Here is a 21,204-nt window from a genome sequence, read left to right on the forward strand (position 1 = left end):
ACTGGGTACTAAACTACTGTCATGGTAGACTGGGTATTAAACTACTCTCATGATAGACTGGGTACTAAACTACTGTCATGGTAGACTGGGTACTAAACTACTGTCATGGTAGACTGGGTACTAAACTACTGTCATGGTAGACTGGGTACTAAACTACTCTCATGGTAGACTGGGTACTAAACTACTGTCATGGTAGACTGGGTACTAAACAACTCTCATGGTAGACTGGGTACTAAACAACTCTCATGATAGACTGGGTACTAAACTACTTTCATGAAAGACTGGATACTAAACTACTCTCATGATAGACTGGGTACTAAAATACTATCTGGGTAGACTGGGTACTAAACTACTCTCTAGGTAGACTGGGTACCAAACTACTCTTGTGATATACTGGGTACTAAACTACTCTCATGGTAGACTGGGTACTAAACTACTCTCATGGTAGACTGGGTACTAAACTACTCTCATGATAGACTAGGTACTAAACTGCTCTCATGATAGACTGGGTACTAAACATATCTCATGGTAGACTGGGTACAAAACTACTCTCATAATAGACTGGGTACTAAACTGCTCTCTGGGTAGACTGGGTACTAAACTACTCTCATGATAGACTGGGGTACTAAACTACTCTCATGATAGACTGGGTACTAAACTACTCTCATGGTAGAATGGGTACAAAACAACTCTCTGGGTAGACTGGGTACAAAACTACTCTCATGATAGACTGGGTACTAAACTACTCTCATGATAGACTGGGTACTAAACTACTCTCATGGTAGACTGGGTACTAAACTACTCTATGGGTAGACTGGGTACTAAACTACTCTCATGATAGACTGGGTACTAAACTACTCTCGGGGTAGACTGGGTACTAAACTACTCTCATGGTAGACTGGGTACTAAACTACTCTCATGATAGACTGGGTACTAAACTACTCTCATGATAGACTGGTTACTAAACTACTCTCATGATAGACTGGGTACAAAACTACTCTCATGATAGACTGGGTACTAAACTACTCTCATGATAGACTGGGTACTAAACTACTCTCTGGGTAGACTGGGTACTAAACTACTCGCATGATAGACTGGGTACTAAACTACTCTAATGATATACTGGGTACTAAACTACTCTCATGGTAGACTGGGTACTAAACTACTCTATGGGTAGACTGGGTACTAAACTACTCTCATGATAGACTGGGTACTAAACTACTCTCTGGGTAGACTGGGTACTAAACTACTCTCTGGGTAGACTGGGTACTAAACTACTCTCATGGTAGACTGGGTACTAAACTACTATCATGGTTGACGGTACTAAACTACTCTCATGATAGACTGGATACTAAACTACTCTCATGGTAGACTGGGTACTAAACTACTCTCTGGGTAGACTGGGTACTAAACTACTCTCATGGTAGACTGGGTACTAAACTACTATCATGGTTGACGGTACTAAACTACTCTCATGATAGACTGGATACTAAACTACTCTCATGATAGACTGGGTACTAAACTACTGTCATGGTAGACTGGGTACTAAACTACTGTCATGGTAGACTGGGTACTAAACAACTGTCATGGTAGACTGGGTACTAAACTACTGTCATGGTAGACTGGGTACTAAACTACTGTCATGGTAGACTGGGTACTAAACTACTCTCATGGTAGACTGGGTACTAAACTACTGTCATGGTAGACTGGGTACTAAACAACTCTCATGGTAGACTGGGTACTAAACAACTCTCATGATAGACTGGGTACTAAACTACTTTCATGAAAGACTGGATACTAAACTACTCTTATGATAGACTGGGTACTAAAATACTCTCTGGGTAGACTGGGTACTAAACTACTCTCTAGGTAGACTGGGTACCAAACTACTCTTGTGATATACTGGGTACTAAACTACTCTCATGATAGACTGGGTACTAAAATACTCTCTGGGTAGACTGGGTACTATACTACTCTCTAGGTAGACTGGGTACAAAACTACTCTTGTGATATACTGGGTACTAAACTACTCTCATGGTAGACTGGGTACTAAACTACTCTCATGGTAGACTGGGTACTAAACTACTCTCATGATAGACTAGGTACTAAACTACTCTCATGATAGACTGGGTACTAAACATATCTCATGGTAGACTGGGTACAAAACTACTCTCATAATAGACTGGGTACTAAACTGCTCTCTGGGTAGACTGGGTACTAAACTACTCTCATGATAGACTGGGGTACTAAACTACTCTCATGATAGACTGGGTACTAAACTACTCTCATGGTAGAATGGGTACAAAACAACTCTCTGGGTAGACTGGGTACAAAACTACTCTCATGATAGACTGGGTACTAAACTACTCTCATGATAGACTGGGTACTAAACTACTCTCATGGTAGACTGGGTACTAAACTACTCTATGGGTAGACTGGGTACTAAACTACTCTCATGATAGACTGGGTACTAAACTACTCTCGGGGTAGACTGGGTACTAAACTACTCTCATGGTAGACTGGGTACTAAACTACTCTCATGATAGACTGGGTACTAAACTACTCTCATGATAGACTGGTTACTAAACTACTCTCATGATAGACTGGGTACAAAACTACTCTCATGATAGACTGGGTACTAAACTACTCTCTGGGTAGACTGGGTACTAAACTACTCGCATGATAGACTGGGTACTAAACTACTCTCATGATATACTGGGTACTAAACTACTCTCATGGTAGACTGGGTACTAAACTACTCTATGGGTAGACTGGGTACTAAACTACTCTCTGGGTAGACTGGTCAACAAACTACTTTCATGGAAGACTGGGTACTAAACAACTCTCATGGTAGACTGGGTACTAAACTACTCTCTGGGTAAACTGGGTAGTAAACTACTCTCTGGGTAGACTGGGTACTAAACTACTCTCTGGGTAGACTGAGTACTAAACAACTCTCTGGGTAGACTGGGTACTAAACTACTCTCTGGGTAGACTGGTCAACAAACTACTGTCATGATAGACTGGGTACTAAACTACTCTCATGGTAGACTGGGTACTAAACTACTCTCTTGGTAGACTGGGTACTAAACTACTCTCATGGTAGACTGGGTACTGAACTACTCTCTTGGTAGACTGGGTACTAAACAACTCTCATGGTAGACTGGGTACTAAACAACTCTCATGGTAGACTGGGTACTAAACTACTGTCATGGTAGACTGGGTATTAAACTACTCTCATGATAGACTGGGTACTAAACTACTGTCATGGTAGACTGGGTACTAAACTACTGTCATGGTAGACTGGGTACTAAACTACTGTCATGGTAGACTGGGTACTAAACTACTCTCATGGTAGACTGGGTACTAAACTACTGTCATGGTAGACTGGGTACTAAACAACTCTCATGGTAGACTGGGTACTAAACAACTCTCATGATAGACTGGGTACTAAACTACTTTCATGAAAGACTGGATACTAAACTACTCTCATGATAGACTGGGTACTAAAATACTATCTGGGTAGACTGGGTACTAAACTACTCTCTAGGTAGACTGGGTACCAAACTACTCTTGTGATATACTGGGTACTAAACTACTCTCATGGTAGACTGGGTACTAAACTACTCTCTGGGTAGACTGAGTACTAAACAACTCTCTGGGTAGACTGGGTACTAAACTACTCTCTGGGTAGACTGGTCAACAAACTACTGTCATGATAGACTGGGTACTAAACTACTCTCATGGTAGACTGGGTACTAAACTACTCTCTTGGTAGACTGGGTACTAAACTACTCTCATGGTAGACTGGGTACTGAACTACTCTCTTGGTAGACTGGGTACTAAACAACTCTCATGGTAGACTGGGTACTAAACAACTCTCATGGTAGACTGGGTACTAAACTACTGTCATGGTAGACTGGGTATTAAACTACTCTCATGATAGACTGGGTACTAAACTACTGTCATGGTAGACTGGGTACTAAACTACTGTCATGGTAGACTGGGTACTAAACTACTGTCATGGTAGACTGGGTACTAAACTACTCTCATGGTAGACTGGGTACTAAACTACTGTCATGGTAGACTGGGTACTAAACAACTCTCATGGTAGACTGGGTACTAAACAACTCTCATGATAGACTGGGTACTAAACTACTTTCATGAAAGACTGGATACTAAACTACTCTCATGATAGACTGGGTACTAAAATACTATCTGGGTAGACTGGGTACTAAACTACTCTCTAGGTAGACTGGGTACCAAACTACTCTTGTGATATACTGGGTACTAAACTACTCTCATGGTAGACTGGGTACTAAACTACTCTCATGGTAGACTGGGTACTAAACTACTCTCATGATAGACTAGGTACTAAACTGCTCTCATGATAGACTGGGTACTAAACATATCTCATGGTAGACTGGGTACAAAACTACTCTCATAATAGACTGGGTACTAAACTGCTCTCTGGGTAGACTGGGTACTAAACTACTCTCATGATAGACTGGGGTACTAAACTACTCTCATGATAGACTGGGTACTAAACTACTCTCATGGTAGAATGGGTACAAAACAACTCTCTGGGTAGACTGGGTACAAAACTACTCTCATGATAGACTGGGTACTAAACTACTCTCATGATAGACTGGGTACTAAACTACTCTCATGGTAGACTGGGTACTAAACTACTCTATGGGTAGACTGGGTACTAAACTACTCTCATGATAGACTGGGTACTAAACTACTCTCGGGGTAGACTGGGTACTAAACTACTCTCATGGTAGACTGGGTACTAAACTACTCTCATGATAGACTGGGTACTAAACTACTCTCATGATAGACTGGTTACTAAACTACTCTCATGATAGACTGGGTACAAAACTACTCTCATGATAGACTGGGTACTAAACTACTCTCATGATAGACTGGTTACTAAACTACTCTCATGATAGACTGGGTACAAAACTACTCTCATGATAGACTGGGTACTAAACTACTCTCTGGGTAGACTGGGTACTAAACTACTCGCATGATAGACTGGGTACTAAACTACTCTAATGATATACTGGGTACTAAACTACTCTCATGGTAGACTGGGTACTAAACTACTCTATGGGTAGACTGGGTACTAAACTACTCTCATGATAGACTGGGTACTAAACTACTCTCTGGGTAGACTGGGTACTAAACTACTCTCTGGGTAGACTGGGTACTAAACTACTCTCATGGTAGACTGGGTACTAAACTACTATCATGGTTGACGGTACTAAACTACTCTCATGATAGACTGGATACTAAACTACTCTCATGGTAGACTGGGTACTAAACTACTCTCTGGGTAGACTGGGTACTAAACTACTCTCATGGTAGACTGGGTACTAAACTACTATCATGGTTGACGGTACTAAACTACTCTCATGATAGACTGGATACTAAACTACTCTCATGATAGACTGGGTACTAAACTACTGTCATGGTAGACTGGGTACTAAACTACTGTCATGGTAGACTGGGTACTAAACAACTGTCATGGTAGACTGGGTACTAAACTACTGTCATGGTAGACTGGGTACTAAACTACTGTCATGGTAGACTGGGTACTAAACTACTCTCATGGTAGACTGGGTACTAAACTACTGTCATGGTAGACTGGGTACTAAACAACTCTCATGGTAGACTGGGTACTAAACAACTCTCATGATAGACTGGGTACTAAACTACTTTCATGAAAGACTGGATACTAAACTACTCTTATGATAGACTGGGTACTAAAATACTCTCTGGGTAGACTGGGTACTAAACTACTCTATGGGTAGACTGGGTACTAAACTACTCTCATGATAGACTGGGTACTAAACTACTCTCGGGGTAGACTGGGTACTAAACTACTCTCATGGTAGACTGGGTACTAAACTACTCTCATGATAGACTGGGTACTAAACTACTCTCATGATAGACTGGTTACTAAACTACTCTCATGATAGACTGGGTACAAAACTACTCTCATGATAGACTGGGTACTAAACTACTCTCTGGGTAGACTGGGTACTAAACTACTCGCATGATAGACTGGGTACTAAACTACTCTCATGATATACTGGGTACTAAACTACTCTCATGGTAGACTGGGTACTAAACTACTCTATGGGTAGACTGGGTACTAAACTACTCTCTGGGTAGACTGGTCAACAAACTACTTTCATGGAAGACTGGGTACTAAACAACTCTCATGGTAGACTGGGTACTAAACTACTCTCTGGGTAAACTGGGTAGTAAACTACTCTCTGGGTAGACTGGGTACTAAACTACTCTCTGGGTAGACTGAGTACTAAACAACTCTCTGGGTAGACTGGGTACTAAACTACTCTCTGGGTAGACTGGTCAACAAACTACTGTCATGATAGACTGGGTACTAAACTACTCTCATGGTAGACTGGGTACTAAACTACTCTCTTGGTAGACTGGGTACTAAACTACTCTCATGGTAGACTGGGTACTAAACTACTCTCTTGGTAGACTGGGTACTAAACAACTCTCATGGTAGACTGGGTACTAAACAACTCTCATGGTAGACTGGGTACTAAACTACTGTCATGGTAGACTGGGTATTAAACTACTCTCATGATAGACTGGGTACTAAACTACTGTCATGGTAGACTGGGTACTAAACTACTGTCATGGTAGACTGGGTACTAAACTACTGTCATGGTAGACTGGGTACTAAACTACTCTCATGGTAGACTGGGTACTAAACTACTGTCATGGTAGACTGGGTACTAAACAACTCTCATGGTAGACTGGGTACTAAACAACTCTCATGATAGACTGGGTACTAAACTACTTTCATGAAAGACTGGATACTAAACTACTCTCATGATAGACTGGGTACTAAAATACTATCTGGGTAGACTGGGTACTAAACTACTCTCTAGGTAGACTGGGTACCAAACTACTCTTGTGATATACTGGGTACTAAACTACTCTCATGGTAGACTGGGTACTAAACTACTCTCATGGTAGACTGGGTACTAAACTACTCTCATGATAGACTAGGTACTAAACTGCTCCCATGATAGACTGGGTACTAAACATATCTCATGGTAGACTGGGTACAAAACTACTCTCATAATAGACTGGGTACTAAACTGCTCTCTGGGTAGACTGGGTACTAAACTACTCTCATGATAGACTGGGGTACTAAACTACTCTCATGATAGACTGGGTACTAAACTACTCTCATGGTAGAATGGGTACAAAACAACTCTCTGGGTAGACTGGGTACAAAACTACTCTCATGATAGACTGGGTACTAAACTACTCTCATGATAGACTGGGTACTAAACTACTCTCATGGTAGACTGGGTACTAAACTACTCTATGGGTAGACTGGGTACTAAACTACTCTCATGATAGACTGGGTACTAAACTACTCTCGGGGTAGACTGGGTACTAAACTACTCTCATGGTAGACTGGGTACTAAACTACTCTCATGATAGACTGGTTACTAAACTACTCTCATGATAGACTGGGTACAAAACTACTCTCATGATAGACTGGGTACTAAACTACTCTCATGATAGACTGGGTACTAAACTTCTCTCTGGGTAGACTGGGTACTAAACTACTCGCATGATAGACTGGGTACTAAACTACTCTAATGATATACTGGGTACTAAACTACTCTCATGGTAGACTGGGTACTAAACTACTCTATGGGTAGACTGGGTACTAAACTACTCTCATGATAGACTGGGTACTAAACTACTCTCTGGGTAGACTGGGTACTAAACTACTCTCTGGGTAGACTGGGTACTAAACTACTCTCATGGTAGACTGGGTACTAAACTACTATCATGGTTGACGGTACTAAACTACTCTCATGATAGACTGGATACTAAACTACTCTCATGGTAGACTGGGTACTAAACTACTCTCTGGGTAGACTGGGTACTAAACTACTCTCATGGTAGACTGGGTACTAAACTACTATCATGGTTGACGGTACTAAACTACTCTCATGATAGACTGGATACTAAACTACTCTCATGATAGACTGGGTACTAAACTACTGTCATGGTAGACTGGGTACTAAACTACTGTCATGGTAGACTGGGTACTAAACAACTGTCATGGTAGACTGGGTACTAAACTACTGTCATGGTAGACTGGGTACTAAACTACTGTCATGGTAGACTGGGTACTAAACTACTCTCATGGTAGACTGGGTACTAAACTACTGTCATGGTAGACTGGGTACTAAACAACTCTCATGGTAGACTGGGTACTAAACAACTCTCATGATAGACTGGGTACTAAACTACTTTCATGAAAGACTGGATACTAAACTACTCTTATGATAGACTGGGTACTAAAATACTCTCTGGGTAGACTGGGTACTAAACTACTCTCTAGGTAGACTGGGTACCAAACTACTCTTGTGATATACTGGGTACTAAACTACTCTCATGATAGACTGGGTACTAAAATACTCTCTGGGTAGACTGGGTACTAAACTACTCTCTAGGTAGACTGGGTACCAAACTACTCTTGTGATATACTGGGTACTAAACTACTCTCATGGTAGACTGGGTACTAAACTACTCTCATGGTAGACTGGGTACTAAACTACTCTCATGATAGACTAGGTACTAAACTACTCTCATGATAGACTGGGTACTAAACATATCTCATGGTAGACTGGGTACAAAACTACTCTCATAATAGACTGGGTACTAAACTGCTCTCTGGGTAGACTGGGTACTAAACTACTCTCATGATAGACTGGGGTACTAAACTACTCTCATGATAGACTGGGTACTAAACTACTCTCATGGTAGAATGGGTACAAAACAACTCTCTGGGTAGACTGGGTACAAAACTACTCTCATGATAGACTGGGTACTAAACTACTCTCATGATAGACTGGGTACTAAACTACTCTCATGGTAGACTGGGTACTAAACTACTCTATGGGTAGACTGGGTACTAAACTACTCTCATGATAGACTGGGTACTAAACTACTCTCGGGGTAGACTGGGTACTAAACTACTCTCATGGTAGACTGGGTACTAAACTACTCTCATGATAGACTGGGTACTAAACTACTCTCATGATAGACTGGTTACTAAACTACTCTCATGATAGACTGGGTACAAAACTACTCTCATGATAGACTGGGTACTAAACTACTCTCTGGGTAGACTGGGTACTAAACTACTCGCATGATAGACTGGGTACTAAACTACTCTCATGATATACTGGGTACTAAACTACTCTCATGGTAGACTGGGTACTAAACTACTCTATGGGTAGACTGGGTACTAAACTACTCTCATGATAGACTGGGTACTAAACTACTCTCTGGGTAGACTGGGTACTAAACTACTCTCTGGGTAGACTGGGTACTAAACTACTCTCATGGTAGACTGGGTACTAAACTACTATCATGGTTGACGGTACTAAACTACTCTCATGATAGACTGGATACTAAACTACTCTCATGGTAGACTGGGTACTAAACTACTCTCATGATAGACTGGGTACTAAACTACTCTCATGGTAGACTGGGTACTAAACTACTCTCATGATAGACTGGGTACTAAACTACTCTCATGGTAGACTGGCTACTAAACTACTCTCATGATAGACTGGGTACTAAACTACTCTCATGGTAGACTGGCTACTAAACTACTCTCATGATAGACTGGGTACTAAACTACTCTCATGGTAGACTGGGTACTAAACTACTCTCTGGGTAGACTGGGTACTAAACTGTTCCTGAAATGTAGTGTGCTCTTTAGGAAACTCCTGTCTCAGTATTCCAGCAGTAACCGCTGTACCATGGAAACTCTGAGCTCATTGTTAGATCTAGACAACAGTAGACCCCACACCCGCTCCAGGGAAAGACTCAAGCAGAGTGTGTGTCCACACACACCCTGCTTGCCTGCAAGCCATGCAGGCTTGCAGGGGTGCACGTGCACAGACACACACACACATGACACAGACCACGCATCCACGCACACAGGCACACACACAATGAACCAGAGCCTGCTGTCCAGGAGTGTCAAATCCAGATAAGAATTCAGTTAACGAGCTAATCAAAGCTAATTAAGTGTGTGTACACGTGTCCCTGTGATTGTGCTTGTGCATGTACGCGTGTGTGTGCAAGTGAAATAGATAATAAACAAAAGTTCAATAAACAATAAAAAACTAACGGTAAACATTACACTCACAAAATTTCCAAAAGAATAAAGACATTTCAAATGTCATATTATGTCTATATATAGTGCTGTAACAATGTGCAAATAGTTAAAATACAAAAAGGAAAATAGATAAACATAAATATAGGTTGTATTTACAACGGTGTTTGTTCTTCACTGGTTGCCCTTTTCTTGTGGCAACAGGTCACAAATCTTGCTGCTGTGGTGGCACACTGTGGTATTTCACCCAATAGATATGGGAGTTTATCAAAATCGGGTTTGTTTTCAAATTACTTGTGGGTCTGTGTAATCTGAGGATAATATGTCTCTCTAATATGATCATACATTGGACAGGAGGTTAGGAAGTGCAGCTCAGTTTAAACATAATTTTGAGGGCAGTGTGCACATAGCCTGTCTTCTCTTGAGAGCCATGTCTGCCTACGGCGGCCTTTCTCAATAGCAAGGCTATGCTCACTGAGTCTGTAGATAGTCAAAGATTTCCTTAATTTTGGGTCAGTCACAGTGGTCAGTTATTCTGCCAAAGTGTACTCTCTGTTCAGGGCCAAATAGCATTCTAGTTTGCTCTGTTTTTTTGTTAATTCTTTCCAATGTGTCAAGTAATTATCTTTTTGTTTTCTCATGATTTGATTGTGTTGCTGTCCTGGGGCTCGCTCTCTCTTTCTCTCTCATTCTCTCTCTCTCTCCCAGCCTCCCTCTTTCTCTCTCAGACTCTCTCTCATTCTCTCTCTCCCAGCCTCTCTCTTTCTCTCTCTCTCAGCCTCTCTCTTAGCAATGTTCCCTCTACAGATTATTCCTCAGATACTGAACCACCAGCTCCCACTGATTAATATAGTGTATAACCATCAACATCAGGATATTCACTCCAATCAGGCCTTATTGGCGATGATAGGGCTATGATACGATTTTGAGAAGAAAAAACACCTGGTCTTGCTGAGGCGTAACTCTGAATCTGCGTACACAGATACAGTCTCTGATGCAAACAGTTCCTGCTTCAATCCAGTATCTCGCTCACTGGTGGGCCTGTGTTAATTTTTGACGCACGCACGCACAAGAGCACGCACGCGCACACGCACGCACGCACGCACGCACACACACACACACATACACACACACCATTCCCAGCCAGGCAGTTATAGTGAAGAGATGGTGCTGACTGCCCTCCTACTCAGTAATAACTCTGTGACCATGATGACTCTCTACAGAAAGTGTCTGTTAGGTCAGTGTCCTTGGGTTTCTAAGAAAGGTGCTTTAAATCCCATGTATTATTATTATTATGTAACACCGCCTTCAGTCTACTCACCAGAGTGGCGGTCAAAAACACTGCCTATACAGACACAATGCAGAGGAACTCCATACAATAAAACACATTCATTGAACAAGTAGACTATTGAGCCTCACTCTTTTTTGCACGCACACCCGCAGACACACACACATAGACACAGGTAACGCAGCTATTTGACTTCCAAAGAGTCTCTCCTAGAGACTACAATCTGAAGTCATCTCAGCAGGATCCCATTAAGAAAAGACCAGCCTCCTCTACACGCTTAGAAAAAAAAGGTTCCATCTAGAACCTAAAAGAGTTCTTCAGCTGTTCCCATATGAGAACCCTTTGAATAACCCTTTTTTCTTCCAAGTAGAACCTTTTTGGGTTCCATGTAGAACTCTTTTCACAGAGGGATCTACATGGGTCTCTCTGGGTTTTGAATGGATCTACATTATCACCATAGGAGTTCAGTTAGGAATATAATGGAGGAAAGTGGAGTGTGTGTGTACACTCACCACTCGGGGTCGACAGGTGTGATGTCGATGCGGGGTGGGGTGCAGAAGGGGAGGAAGGTGGGTCGGACGACCCAGTCATTGTCAGGGGTCCGCGACCTCTCTGCCTGTCTCCACGACAATGGGGGCAGCTGCAGGTTGCCAGAGAAACGCCTGCGTCCCCTCCGTAGGTCGACACCAAGCGTACAGGAGTACTCACTAAGACCACAGTCTGGAGGCCCTTTACTGTCCTAGAGAGAGAAAAAAATATACTTTTGATGAATACAAGATGAATATGAGATTATATGTTGATTGATATGTCCTGCACACTCACATCTTTCAGATTGACTACTTTGGCCACTAAGGGGAACCAAAGGCCTTGTTTTCAACGGCAGCTGATTTCAGAAGATAGAACAGAGAGAAGCAGCCTGATGTTGAAGAACGTCACTCTCTTGTTTTTGAGTTGATGAGAGATCCAACCACAGAAGCAAGCACCCCCCTTTTCCTCACTTGACTTGCTTCAAAACAAGATGTTCTCCAACTGGCATGTACCACTGAGCATGTCTAAGAGGGGGTTTCCCCTGAGTCCCTCTTGGTCTTCCCAAATGAATGGCCTTGCAGTTTTTCTCAATTGGTTTAGTACAAGGTAACATGGTCTCAATAGAATTAACACAACTGTCAAAACTTTTATTTTGCAAGACTATTAGAATATTCAGATTTTGTCTCAAACAAACAAAACAAGACACATGTTTGCAAAAAATACTCAAAAACCTTCATAAAAGTTCAACCCTTAGGTGAGTAATCCTGTAGGTCACATACAAACATCAAGTTCACTAAAAACTGCGAAGATGTATAGATCAAGACATCAGTCATTTGAATAGATCGAATACATTGGCATTATAGAAATTAAAGGATCGATGACAATGTCACTGGTCACTAAAAGTTTGTTAGGCATTGGTTTTACTAGGTCTTCTTCGGTGACATACAGTACCAGTCAAAAGTGTGGACACACCTACTCATTCAAGGTTTTCTTTATTTTTACTATTTTCTACATTGTAGAATGATAGTGAAGACATCAAAACTATGAAATATCACATATAGAATCATGTTGTAACCAAAAAAGTGTTAAACAAATCCAAATATATTTTATACTTGAGATTTTTCAAAGTAGCCACAATTTGATGACAGCTTTGCAAACTCTTGGCATTCTCTCAACCAGCTCCATGAGTTAGTCACCTGGAATGCATTTCAATTAACATGTGTGTCTTGTTTAAAGTTAATTTGTGGAATTTCTTTCCTTAATGCATTTGAGACAATCAGTTGTGTTGTGACATGGTAGAGGTGGTATAGTGAAGATATCCTTATTTGGTAAAAGACAAAGTCCATATTATGGCAAGAACACCTCAAATAAGCAAAGAGAAACGACAGTCCATCATGACTTTAAGACATGAAGGTCAGTCAATCCGGAACATTTCAAGAACTTTTAACGTTTCTTCAAGTGCAGTCGCAAAAACCATCAAGCACAATGATGAAACTGGCTCTCATGAGGCCCGTCACAGGAAAGGAAGACACAGAGTGACCTCTGTTGCAGAGGATAAGTACATTAGAGTTACCAGCCTCAGAAATTGCAGCCCAAATAAATGCTTCACAGAATTCAAGTAACAGACACATCTCACCATCAACTGTTCAGAGGAGACTGTGTGAATCAGGTCTTCATGGTCGAATTGCTGCAAAGAAACCACTACTAAAGGACACAAACAAGAAGAAGAGACTTGCTTGGGCCAAGAAACACGAGCAATGGACATTAGATAGGTGGAAATCTGTCCTTTGGTCTGATGAGTCCAAATTTGAGATTGGTTCCAACAGCCGTGTCTTTGTGAGATGCAGAGTAGGAGAACGGATGATCTCTGCATGTGTGGTTCCCACTGTGAAGCAAAGAGGAGGAGGTGTGATGGTGTGGGGGTGCTTTGCTGGTGACACTGTCAGTGATTTCAATTGAATTCAAGGCACACTTACAGGCTGACTGCAATGCGAGCGTTGCAAAGTACATTTAGAAATCTATTTTATTCAATTATTACGCCAACGAGCATCTGCATTGCCAAGGACTAAAATAGAAGTCAGTTATATTTGTGACGCAGATTGCGCTGCAAGTCCTGCCTCTCCCATCTCCTCATTGGTTTATAGAAGAAGGTACCCACATGCCAGCTCCTCATTGGTTATACCCACGTGGGTAACTGAAAGACGAATGAGGTCGGTGGCGGTAAATGCACCTAATTTATGAATGTTGCCAATCGCAATGTAAAGTCAAGAGAAGAAAAAGCCAATTGGGACAAATCCAGCTGCATGAAGCCCCAGTGCCCCTGGAAGTTTCCCCCGTGTGGCGGAGGAAGATGCATCCCCCTCACCTCGAAGTGTGATGGAGACGCTGACTATGAGGACAGGTCTGATGAGGCCAACACCTGGAAGTCTGATGGAGATGCTGACTGTGAAGACAGGTCTGATGCCAACACCTGGAAGTGTGATGGAGACGCTGACTGTGAAGACAGGTCTGATGCCAACACCTGGAAGTGTGATGGAGACGCTGACTGTGAGGACAGGTCTGATGAGGCCAACACCTGGAAGTCTGATGGAGATGCTGACTGTGAAGACAGGTCTGATGCCAACACCTGGAAGTGTGATGGAGACGCTGACTGTGAGGACAGGTCTGATGAGGCCAACACCTGGAAGTGTGATGGAGACGCTGACTGTGAGGACAGGTCTGACGCCAACACCTGGAAGTGTGATGGAGACGCTGACTGTGAGGACAGGTCTGATGAGGCCAACACCTGGAAGTGTGATGTAGATGCTGACTGTGAGGACAGGTCTGATGAGGCCAACACCTGGAAGTGTGATGGAGACGCTGACTGTGAGGACAGGTCTGATGAGGCCAACACCTGGAAGTGTGATGGAGACGCTGACTGTGAAAACAGGTCTGATGAGGCCAACACCTGGAAGTGTGATGGAGACGCTGACTGTGAGGACAGGTCTGATGAGGCCAACACCTGGAAGTGTGATGGAGACGCTGACTGTGAGGACAGGTCTGATGAGGCCAACACCTGGAAGTGTGATGGAGATGCTGACTGTGAGGACAGGTCTGATGAGGCCAACACCTGGAAGTGTGATGGAGACGCTGACTGTGAGGACAGGTCTGATGAGGCTAACACCTGGAAGTGTGATGGAGACGCTGGCTGTGAGGACAGGTCTGATGAGGCCAACACCTGGAAGTGTGATGGAGACGCTGACTGTGAGGACAGGTCTGATGAGGCCAACACCTGGAAGTGTGATGGAGACGCTGACTGTGAGGACAGGTCTGATGAGGCCAACACCTGGAAGTGTGATGGAGACGCTGACTGTGAGGACAGGTCTGATGAGGCCAACACCTGGAAGTGTGATAGAGACGCTGACTGTGAGGACAGGTCTGATGAGGCCAACACCTGGAAGTGTGATGGAGATGCTGACTGTGAGGACAGGTCTGATGAGGCCAACACCTGGAAGTGTGATGGAGATGCTGACTGTGAGGACAGGTCTGATGAGGCCAACTGTGATTAGTTACCTTTCTGGGGTTACGTCACCTACTACAATATGGAAAGGAGGCTTTTATGTAGTGTCTTGTGTTTGGGGGCAATTTATTTGATGTAAAATCACTATCCTTAAGCAATAAGGCCCTGAGGGGGTATATAACGTATGTTGCTGTTGCAAACCAAAATGTTATGCTAGAAACAAGGGGAAATTATGTGTTAATAAGATACTTATTGTCTTTCTCTTGTCATTTGCTGTGGTATATCAAGAATGGCTTAGTGATACTTGAAATAGAAATTCTGATATATACACACAGCTGGAATGCTGTTTCAGCCAATCAGCATCTAGGATCCAAACTAGCCGGTTTACAATCATATATACCTGTGTCAATGTAAAGAGTGCGCTGAGTTTCGGGAAGCAAGTTCAGGGAGTGACTGTCTTAATAAATAAAAGAAGCAATGAACACGTAACACAAACAACGCACCGACATGAAAACAGAGTCAATAACACCCGAGGAAAGAAGCAAGAGGAGTGACAGATATAGGGAAGATAATCAAGGAGATAATGGAGTCCAGGTGAGTGTCATGAGGCGCAGGTGCGCGAGACGATGGTGACAGTTGTGTGGGATAATCAGCAGCCTGATGACCTAGAGGCTGGAGAGGTTAGTATACGTGATAGTTAATGCATGTGTGCTGTGTTATACACATAAGCAATCATGCCCAAGAAATGTGAAATATGTATACTGTATAGCGAGGCATACTGTCTGTATTATTCTGTTCCCCTGTAATTAGGGATTGAGACCTGGGTGTTTGTTTCTCCTCAGATACACCAGCCAACTCAGTCAGACTTGTGAATGGGACCAGCTCCTGCTCTGGGATAGTGGAGGAGAATGAGCGGCAGTATGTAGTCATGGCTGGGGCATGAAAGATGCAAAGATGTTGTGTAGAGAGCTGGGCTGTGGGAATGCTGTAGATACACATTACAATTCTCAATTTGGAGAGAGATGCAAGGAAAAGGGTTTATTTTGTAACATTAAGCAGTTTAGTTATTCAGAAATTGAGTCTACTCTCGAGGAGTGTTGAGTCAGCTCTGCCGAGTTTGGTTCTTTTGGTTACAATACCATTGACATTGTGGTCTGTTCAGATTCCGTGAGGCTCGTGGATGGAGCTGGACTCTGCTCTGGGAGACTGGAGGTGAAATCCAATCAGTCCTGGGCCTCAGTGTGTAAAGTTGACTTTGACTGGAAGGATGCAGAGGTAGTCTGTCGGGATCTTGGCTGTGGGGCTCCTGCAGCGCTACAGCGGGGGCTCTATGGAGAAGGTTAGGTTCCAACCTGGGCTAAAGAGTTCCAATGTATAGGCAATGAGTCGCAATGTTCACAACTAGGTTGTGGCTCCGCTTTTTCAAATGTAGATTAGCCTGAAGATACATATGATGTACAGTGGGGCAAAAAAAGTATTTAGTCAGCCACCAGCCACCAGCCACCAATTGTGCAAGTTCTGAGAGAGGCCTGTAATTTTCATCATAGGTACACTTCAACTATGACTATGACCATAATCCAGAAAATCACATTGTAGGATTTTTAATGAATTTATTTGCAAATGATGGTGGAAAATAAGTATTTGGTCAATAACAAAAGTTTCTTAATACTTTGTTATATACCCTTTGTTGGCAATGACAGAGGTCAAATGTTTTCTGTAAGTCTTCACAAGGTTTTCACACACGGTTGCTGGTATGTTGGCCCATTCCTCCATGCAGATCTCCTCTAGAGCAGTGATGTTTTGGGGCTGTTGCTGGGCAACACAGACTTTCAACTCCCTCCAAAGATTTTCTATGGGGTTTAGATCTGGAGACTGGCTAGGCCAATCCAGGACCTTGAAATGCTTCTTACGAAGCCACTCCTTCGTTGCCCGGGCGGTGGGTTTGGGATCATTGTCTTGCTGAAAGACCCAGCCACGTTCCATCTTCAATGCCCTTGCTGATGGAAGGAGGTTTTCACTCAAAATCTCACGATACATGGCCCCATTCATACTTTCCTTTACACGGATCAGTCATCCTGGTCCATTTGCAGAAAAACAGCCCCAAAGCATGATGTTTCCACCCCCATGCTTCACAGTAGGTATGGTGTTCTTTGGATGCAACTCAGCATTCTTTGTCCTCCAAACACGACGAGTTGAGTTTTTACCCAAAAGTTATATTTTGGTTTGATCTGACCATATGACATTCTCCCAATCTTCTTCTGGATCATCCAAATGCTCTCTAGCAAACTTCAGATGGGCCTGGACATGTACTGGCTTAAGCAGGGGGACACGTCTGGCACTGCAGGATTTGAGTCCCTGGCGGCGTAGTGTGTTACTGATGGTAGGCTTTGTTACTTTGGTCCCAGCTCTCTGCAGGTCATTCACTAGGTCCCCCCGTGTGGTTCTGGGATTTTTGCTCACCGTTCTTGTGATCATTTTGACCCCACGGGGTGAGATCTTGCATGGAGCCCCAGATCGAGGGAGATTATCAGTGGTCTTGTATGTCTTCCATTTCCTAATAATTGCTCCCACAGTTGATTTCTTCAAACCAAGCTGCTTACCTATTGCAGATTCAGTCTTCCCAGCCTGGTGCAGGTCTACAATTTTGTTTCTGGTGTCCTTTGACAGCTCTTTGGTCTTGGCCATAGTAGAGTTTGGAGTGTGACTGTTTGAGGTTGTGGACAGGTGTCTTTTATACTGATAACAAGTTCAAACAGGTGCCATTAATACAGGTAACGAGTGGAGGACAGAGGAGCCTCTTAAAGAAGAAGTTGCAGGTCTGTGACCAAATACTTATTTTCCACCATAATTTGCAAATAAATTCATTCAAAATCCTACAATGTGATTTTCTGGATTTTTTTTTCTCATTTTGTCTGTCATAGTTGAAGTGTACATATGATGAAAATTACAGGCCTCTCACATCTTTTTAAGTGGGAGAACTTGCACAATTGGTGGCTGACTAAATACTTTTTTGCCCCACTGTATCTTGATCCGTTGGCTCAGAGTCTGCACTCAGGGAATGTTTTACACGGTCTTTGCAATATAATAATAGCAGATCTCCTGCTCCAGCCTAATATCTCTCTCAATGTCTCAATGGGAGGGGTCTCCAGGAGACACCAGGGGCCAGATGTGTTCAAGGGTCACAGCTTCACCATCACCTGCTCCACTCAGCAACAGTACCCAGGAGGACTCATTCCTCCTCTCGTTCACTGGCTCCAACAGAACACAGACCAAGACCCAGTCAGCTGTCAATCACTCTGTTGTCTTCCTCTACCCCGCTGCAGATGAGTCCCACCAAGGGAACTACAGCTGTGTTAATGCGATTTATGTTTTCTCTCATAACTTCTCCACTGAGAGCTCCTGAGAGCTTCACTGAGAGCTCCTGTCCCTTACTGTCACAGGTAACTGAGAACCAACCAGGCTTTTAACTTTGACAGATTTTGAGAAATATTCCACAGAGGAATCTGATGATAATCCATCCCCTTATAAAATGTGTTTCTATTTCAGCCCCTCCTCTGAAAGCCTTCATCATCAGACACGTTGTAGTGCTGCTGACGTTCTTGACGACTATCATGGCCAGCTATCTGTATTTCAAGACCACCAAGAGGCAGAGGACAAATAAGGGAGAGAGTGTGGAGCTGGTGTCTCTGCAGGAGAGACCTGAAGCCGGGCCGAGAGGAGAGGAGAGGAGAGGAGAGGAGAGGAGAGGAGAGGAGAGGAGAGGAGAGGAGAGGAGAGGAGAATAGGAGGAAGTAGGAGGAAGTAGGGGAGGGGAGGGGGAGGGGGGCTATATATATGAGCTAATCAACAGATGACAGGTGTCTATAGCTTTCATGTGAAATTAAAGCAATAATACAATCTGCAGTGTACTTGAGCTAGTTTGCTAAATAAAACTCAGTTTGGAAGGTGTTAACAACAACTGTTTTTTGAGAGCATGGAACTGTGCTCCCCACAACAAGCCAAACCAATAGAGAAACTGTATCTAGCCAGTTCAGCTTGTAATAAATAATTTCCTTTTGCAAATTTATTGAGAAGACACAGTCAGTCAATCACTCCTAACCTCTTTCTCTGTTCAGTCATCTTATCTGCCATATCTTTCCAGACACGCTGGTGTTGATCCTTCTGCTTAACTGACTGACTTAACGTGTCTTGAATTGAGTGCTGTGTGGTGAGTGATTGGAGGGCATAAATAAAGCTGTTAACGCTGAGAAATTAGGTTAAATTTATTGTCACTGACTGAGAGCTGGAATAAATCAGTGTGCGTGTGTGGTGTGTGTGTGTATGGTGTGTGTGTGTGTGTGTGTGTGTGTGTGTGTGTGTGTGTGTGTGTGTGTGTTTGCCTGTCACTGAAATGTTATATTAGACAACACTCAATCTGCATGTATAAATATTATAGACAGTAGGATAGCTTCTACGGCCTTGCGTGCCTGTTAGCACAACTACATTCATGTCATATCATTGACACTACATTCCTCTAGGTAAACATCATGGGCAAGTCTTTTAAAACATGTTCAGAGATAGAGAGAGAGAGATATTTCTGAGAAGTGAGTGGGTACTGCAGTCCCAGCCCTAGATCTAGGAAACTGTGCAGAGCAGTATCTCTGGCCTTGCTACAGTAAAAGCTTGCATGTCAATGCCATTCTTTTTCTGTCTTGTTGAAACTAAAACGGCATTCTAAAGCATAAAATGTACCATAGGAACTAACCCTCTGAGAGAGCACAGGAATAGAGCATTATAGGCTCTCCACAATACCACGGCTCCGAGAGGCTCTGGAGGCTCTGCATGTGCAGTAGGGGGGGGTGGAGGGAGGGGGAGGATGAGGGGGTAGGAGGGAGGGGGAGGATGAGGGGGTAGGGGTAGGAGGGGGGGGGGGATGAGGGGGTAGGAGGGAGGGGGAGGATGAGGGGGTAGGGGTAGGAGGGAGGGGGAGGATGAAGGGGTAGGGGTAGGTGGAAGGGAGGGTTTTGTATGTAATGATCAAAAAACACCTAACTATACCACAGCAGTGTCCTTCAGAAGGATTAGAGATACGGGGAGAGGGAGGGAGAGAGAAATTGAGATTTAAGCAATAAGGCACGAGGGGGTGTGGTATAAGGCCAGTATAACACGGCTAAGGGCTGTTCGCAACATGACACAGCAGGGAGTGCCTGAACACAGCCCTTAGCCGTGGTATATTGGCCATATATCACAAACCCCCGAGGTGCCTTATTGCTATTATAAACTGGTTACCAACCTAATTAGAGCAGTCAAAATAAATGTTTTGTCATACGCGTGGTACATGGTCTGCTATACCGCGGCTGTCAGTCAATCAACATTCAGGGCTCGAACCACCCAGTTTATAAATATGGATAAACCACTTCTCCATTGTTTTTGGCTCTATAAAAAAGAACAAACAGCAAAAACGTGTACATGATCAAATACAAATCTTAGAATCAACTACTAAAGACTACCAGAACCCACTGAATTCTCCAATTAAAATGAATGAACTACAAGACAAAATACAAACCCTCCAACCCAAAAAGGCTTGTGGTGTTGATGGTATCCTCAATGAAATTATAAAATAAACAGACCACAAATTCCAATTGGCTGTACTTAACCTCTTTAACATCATCCTCAGCTCTGTCATCTTCCCCAATATTTGGAACC

General features: G+C 43.2%; 1 protein-coding gene across 2 annotated transcripts in view; it reads right to left on the reverse strand.

Moving 5' to 3' along the window:
• pde4ba (phosphodiesterase 4B, cAMP-specific a) overlaps positions 1 to 21,204 on the reverse strand; it is a 348,841-nt gene that overhangs the window by 216,384 nt on the left and 111,253 nt on the right. For both annotated transcript variants that reach the window (XM_021604604.2, XM_036978613.1), the window contains exon 3: positions 12,005 to 12,231. In XM_021604604.2, coding sequence (XP_021460279.2) covers positions 12,005 to 12,231 — 227 coding nt within the window. The remainder of the gene's footprint in view (positions 1 to 12,004; positions 12,232 to 21,204) is intronic.

The sequence above is a fragment of the Oncorhynchus mykiss genome, chromosome 5 (assembly GCF_013265735.2).
Source record: "Oncorhynchus mykiss isolate Arlee chromosome 5, USDA_OmykA_1.1, whole genome shotgun sequence".
Lineage (NCBI taxonomy): Eukaryota > Metazoa > Chordata > Actinopteri > Salmoniformes > Salmonidae > Oncorhynchus > Oncorhynchus mykiss.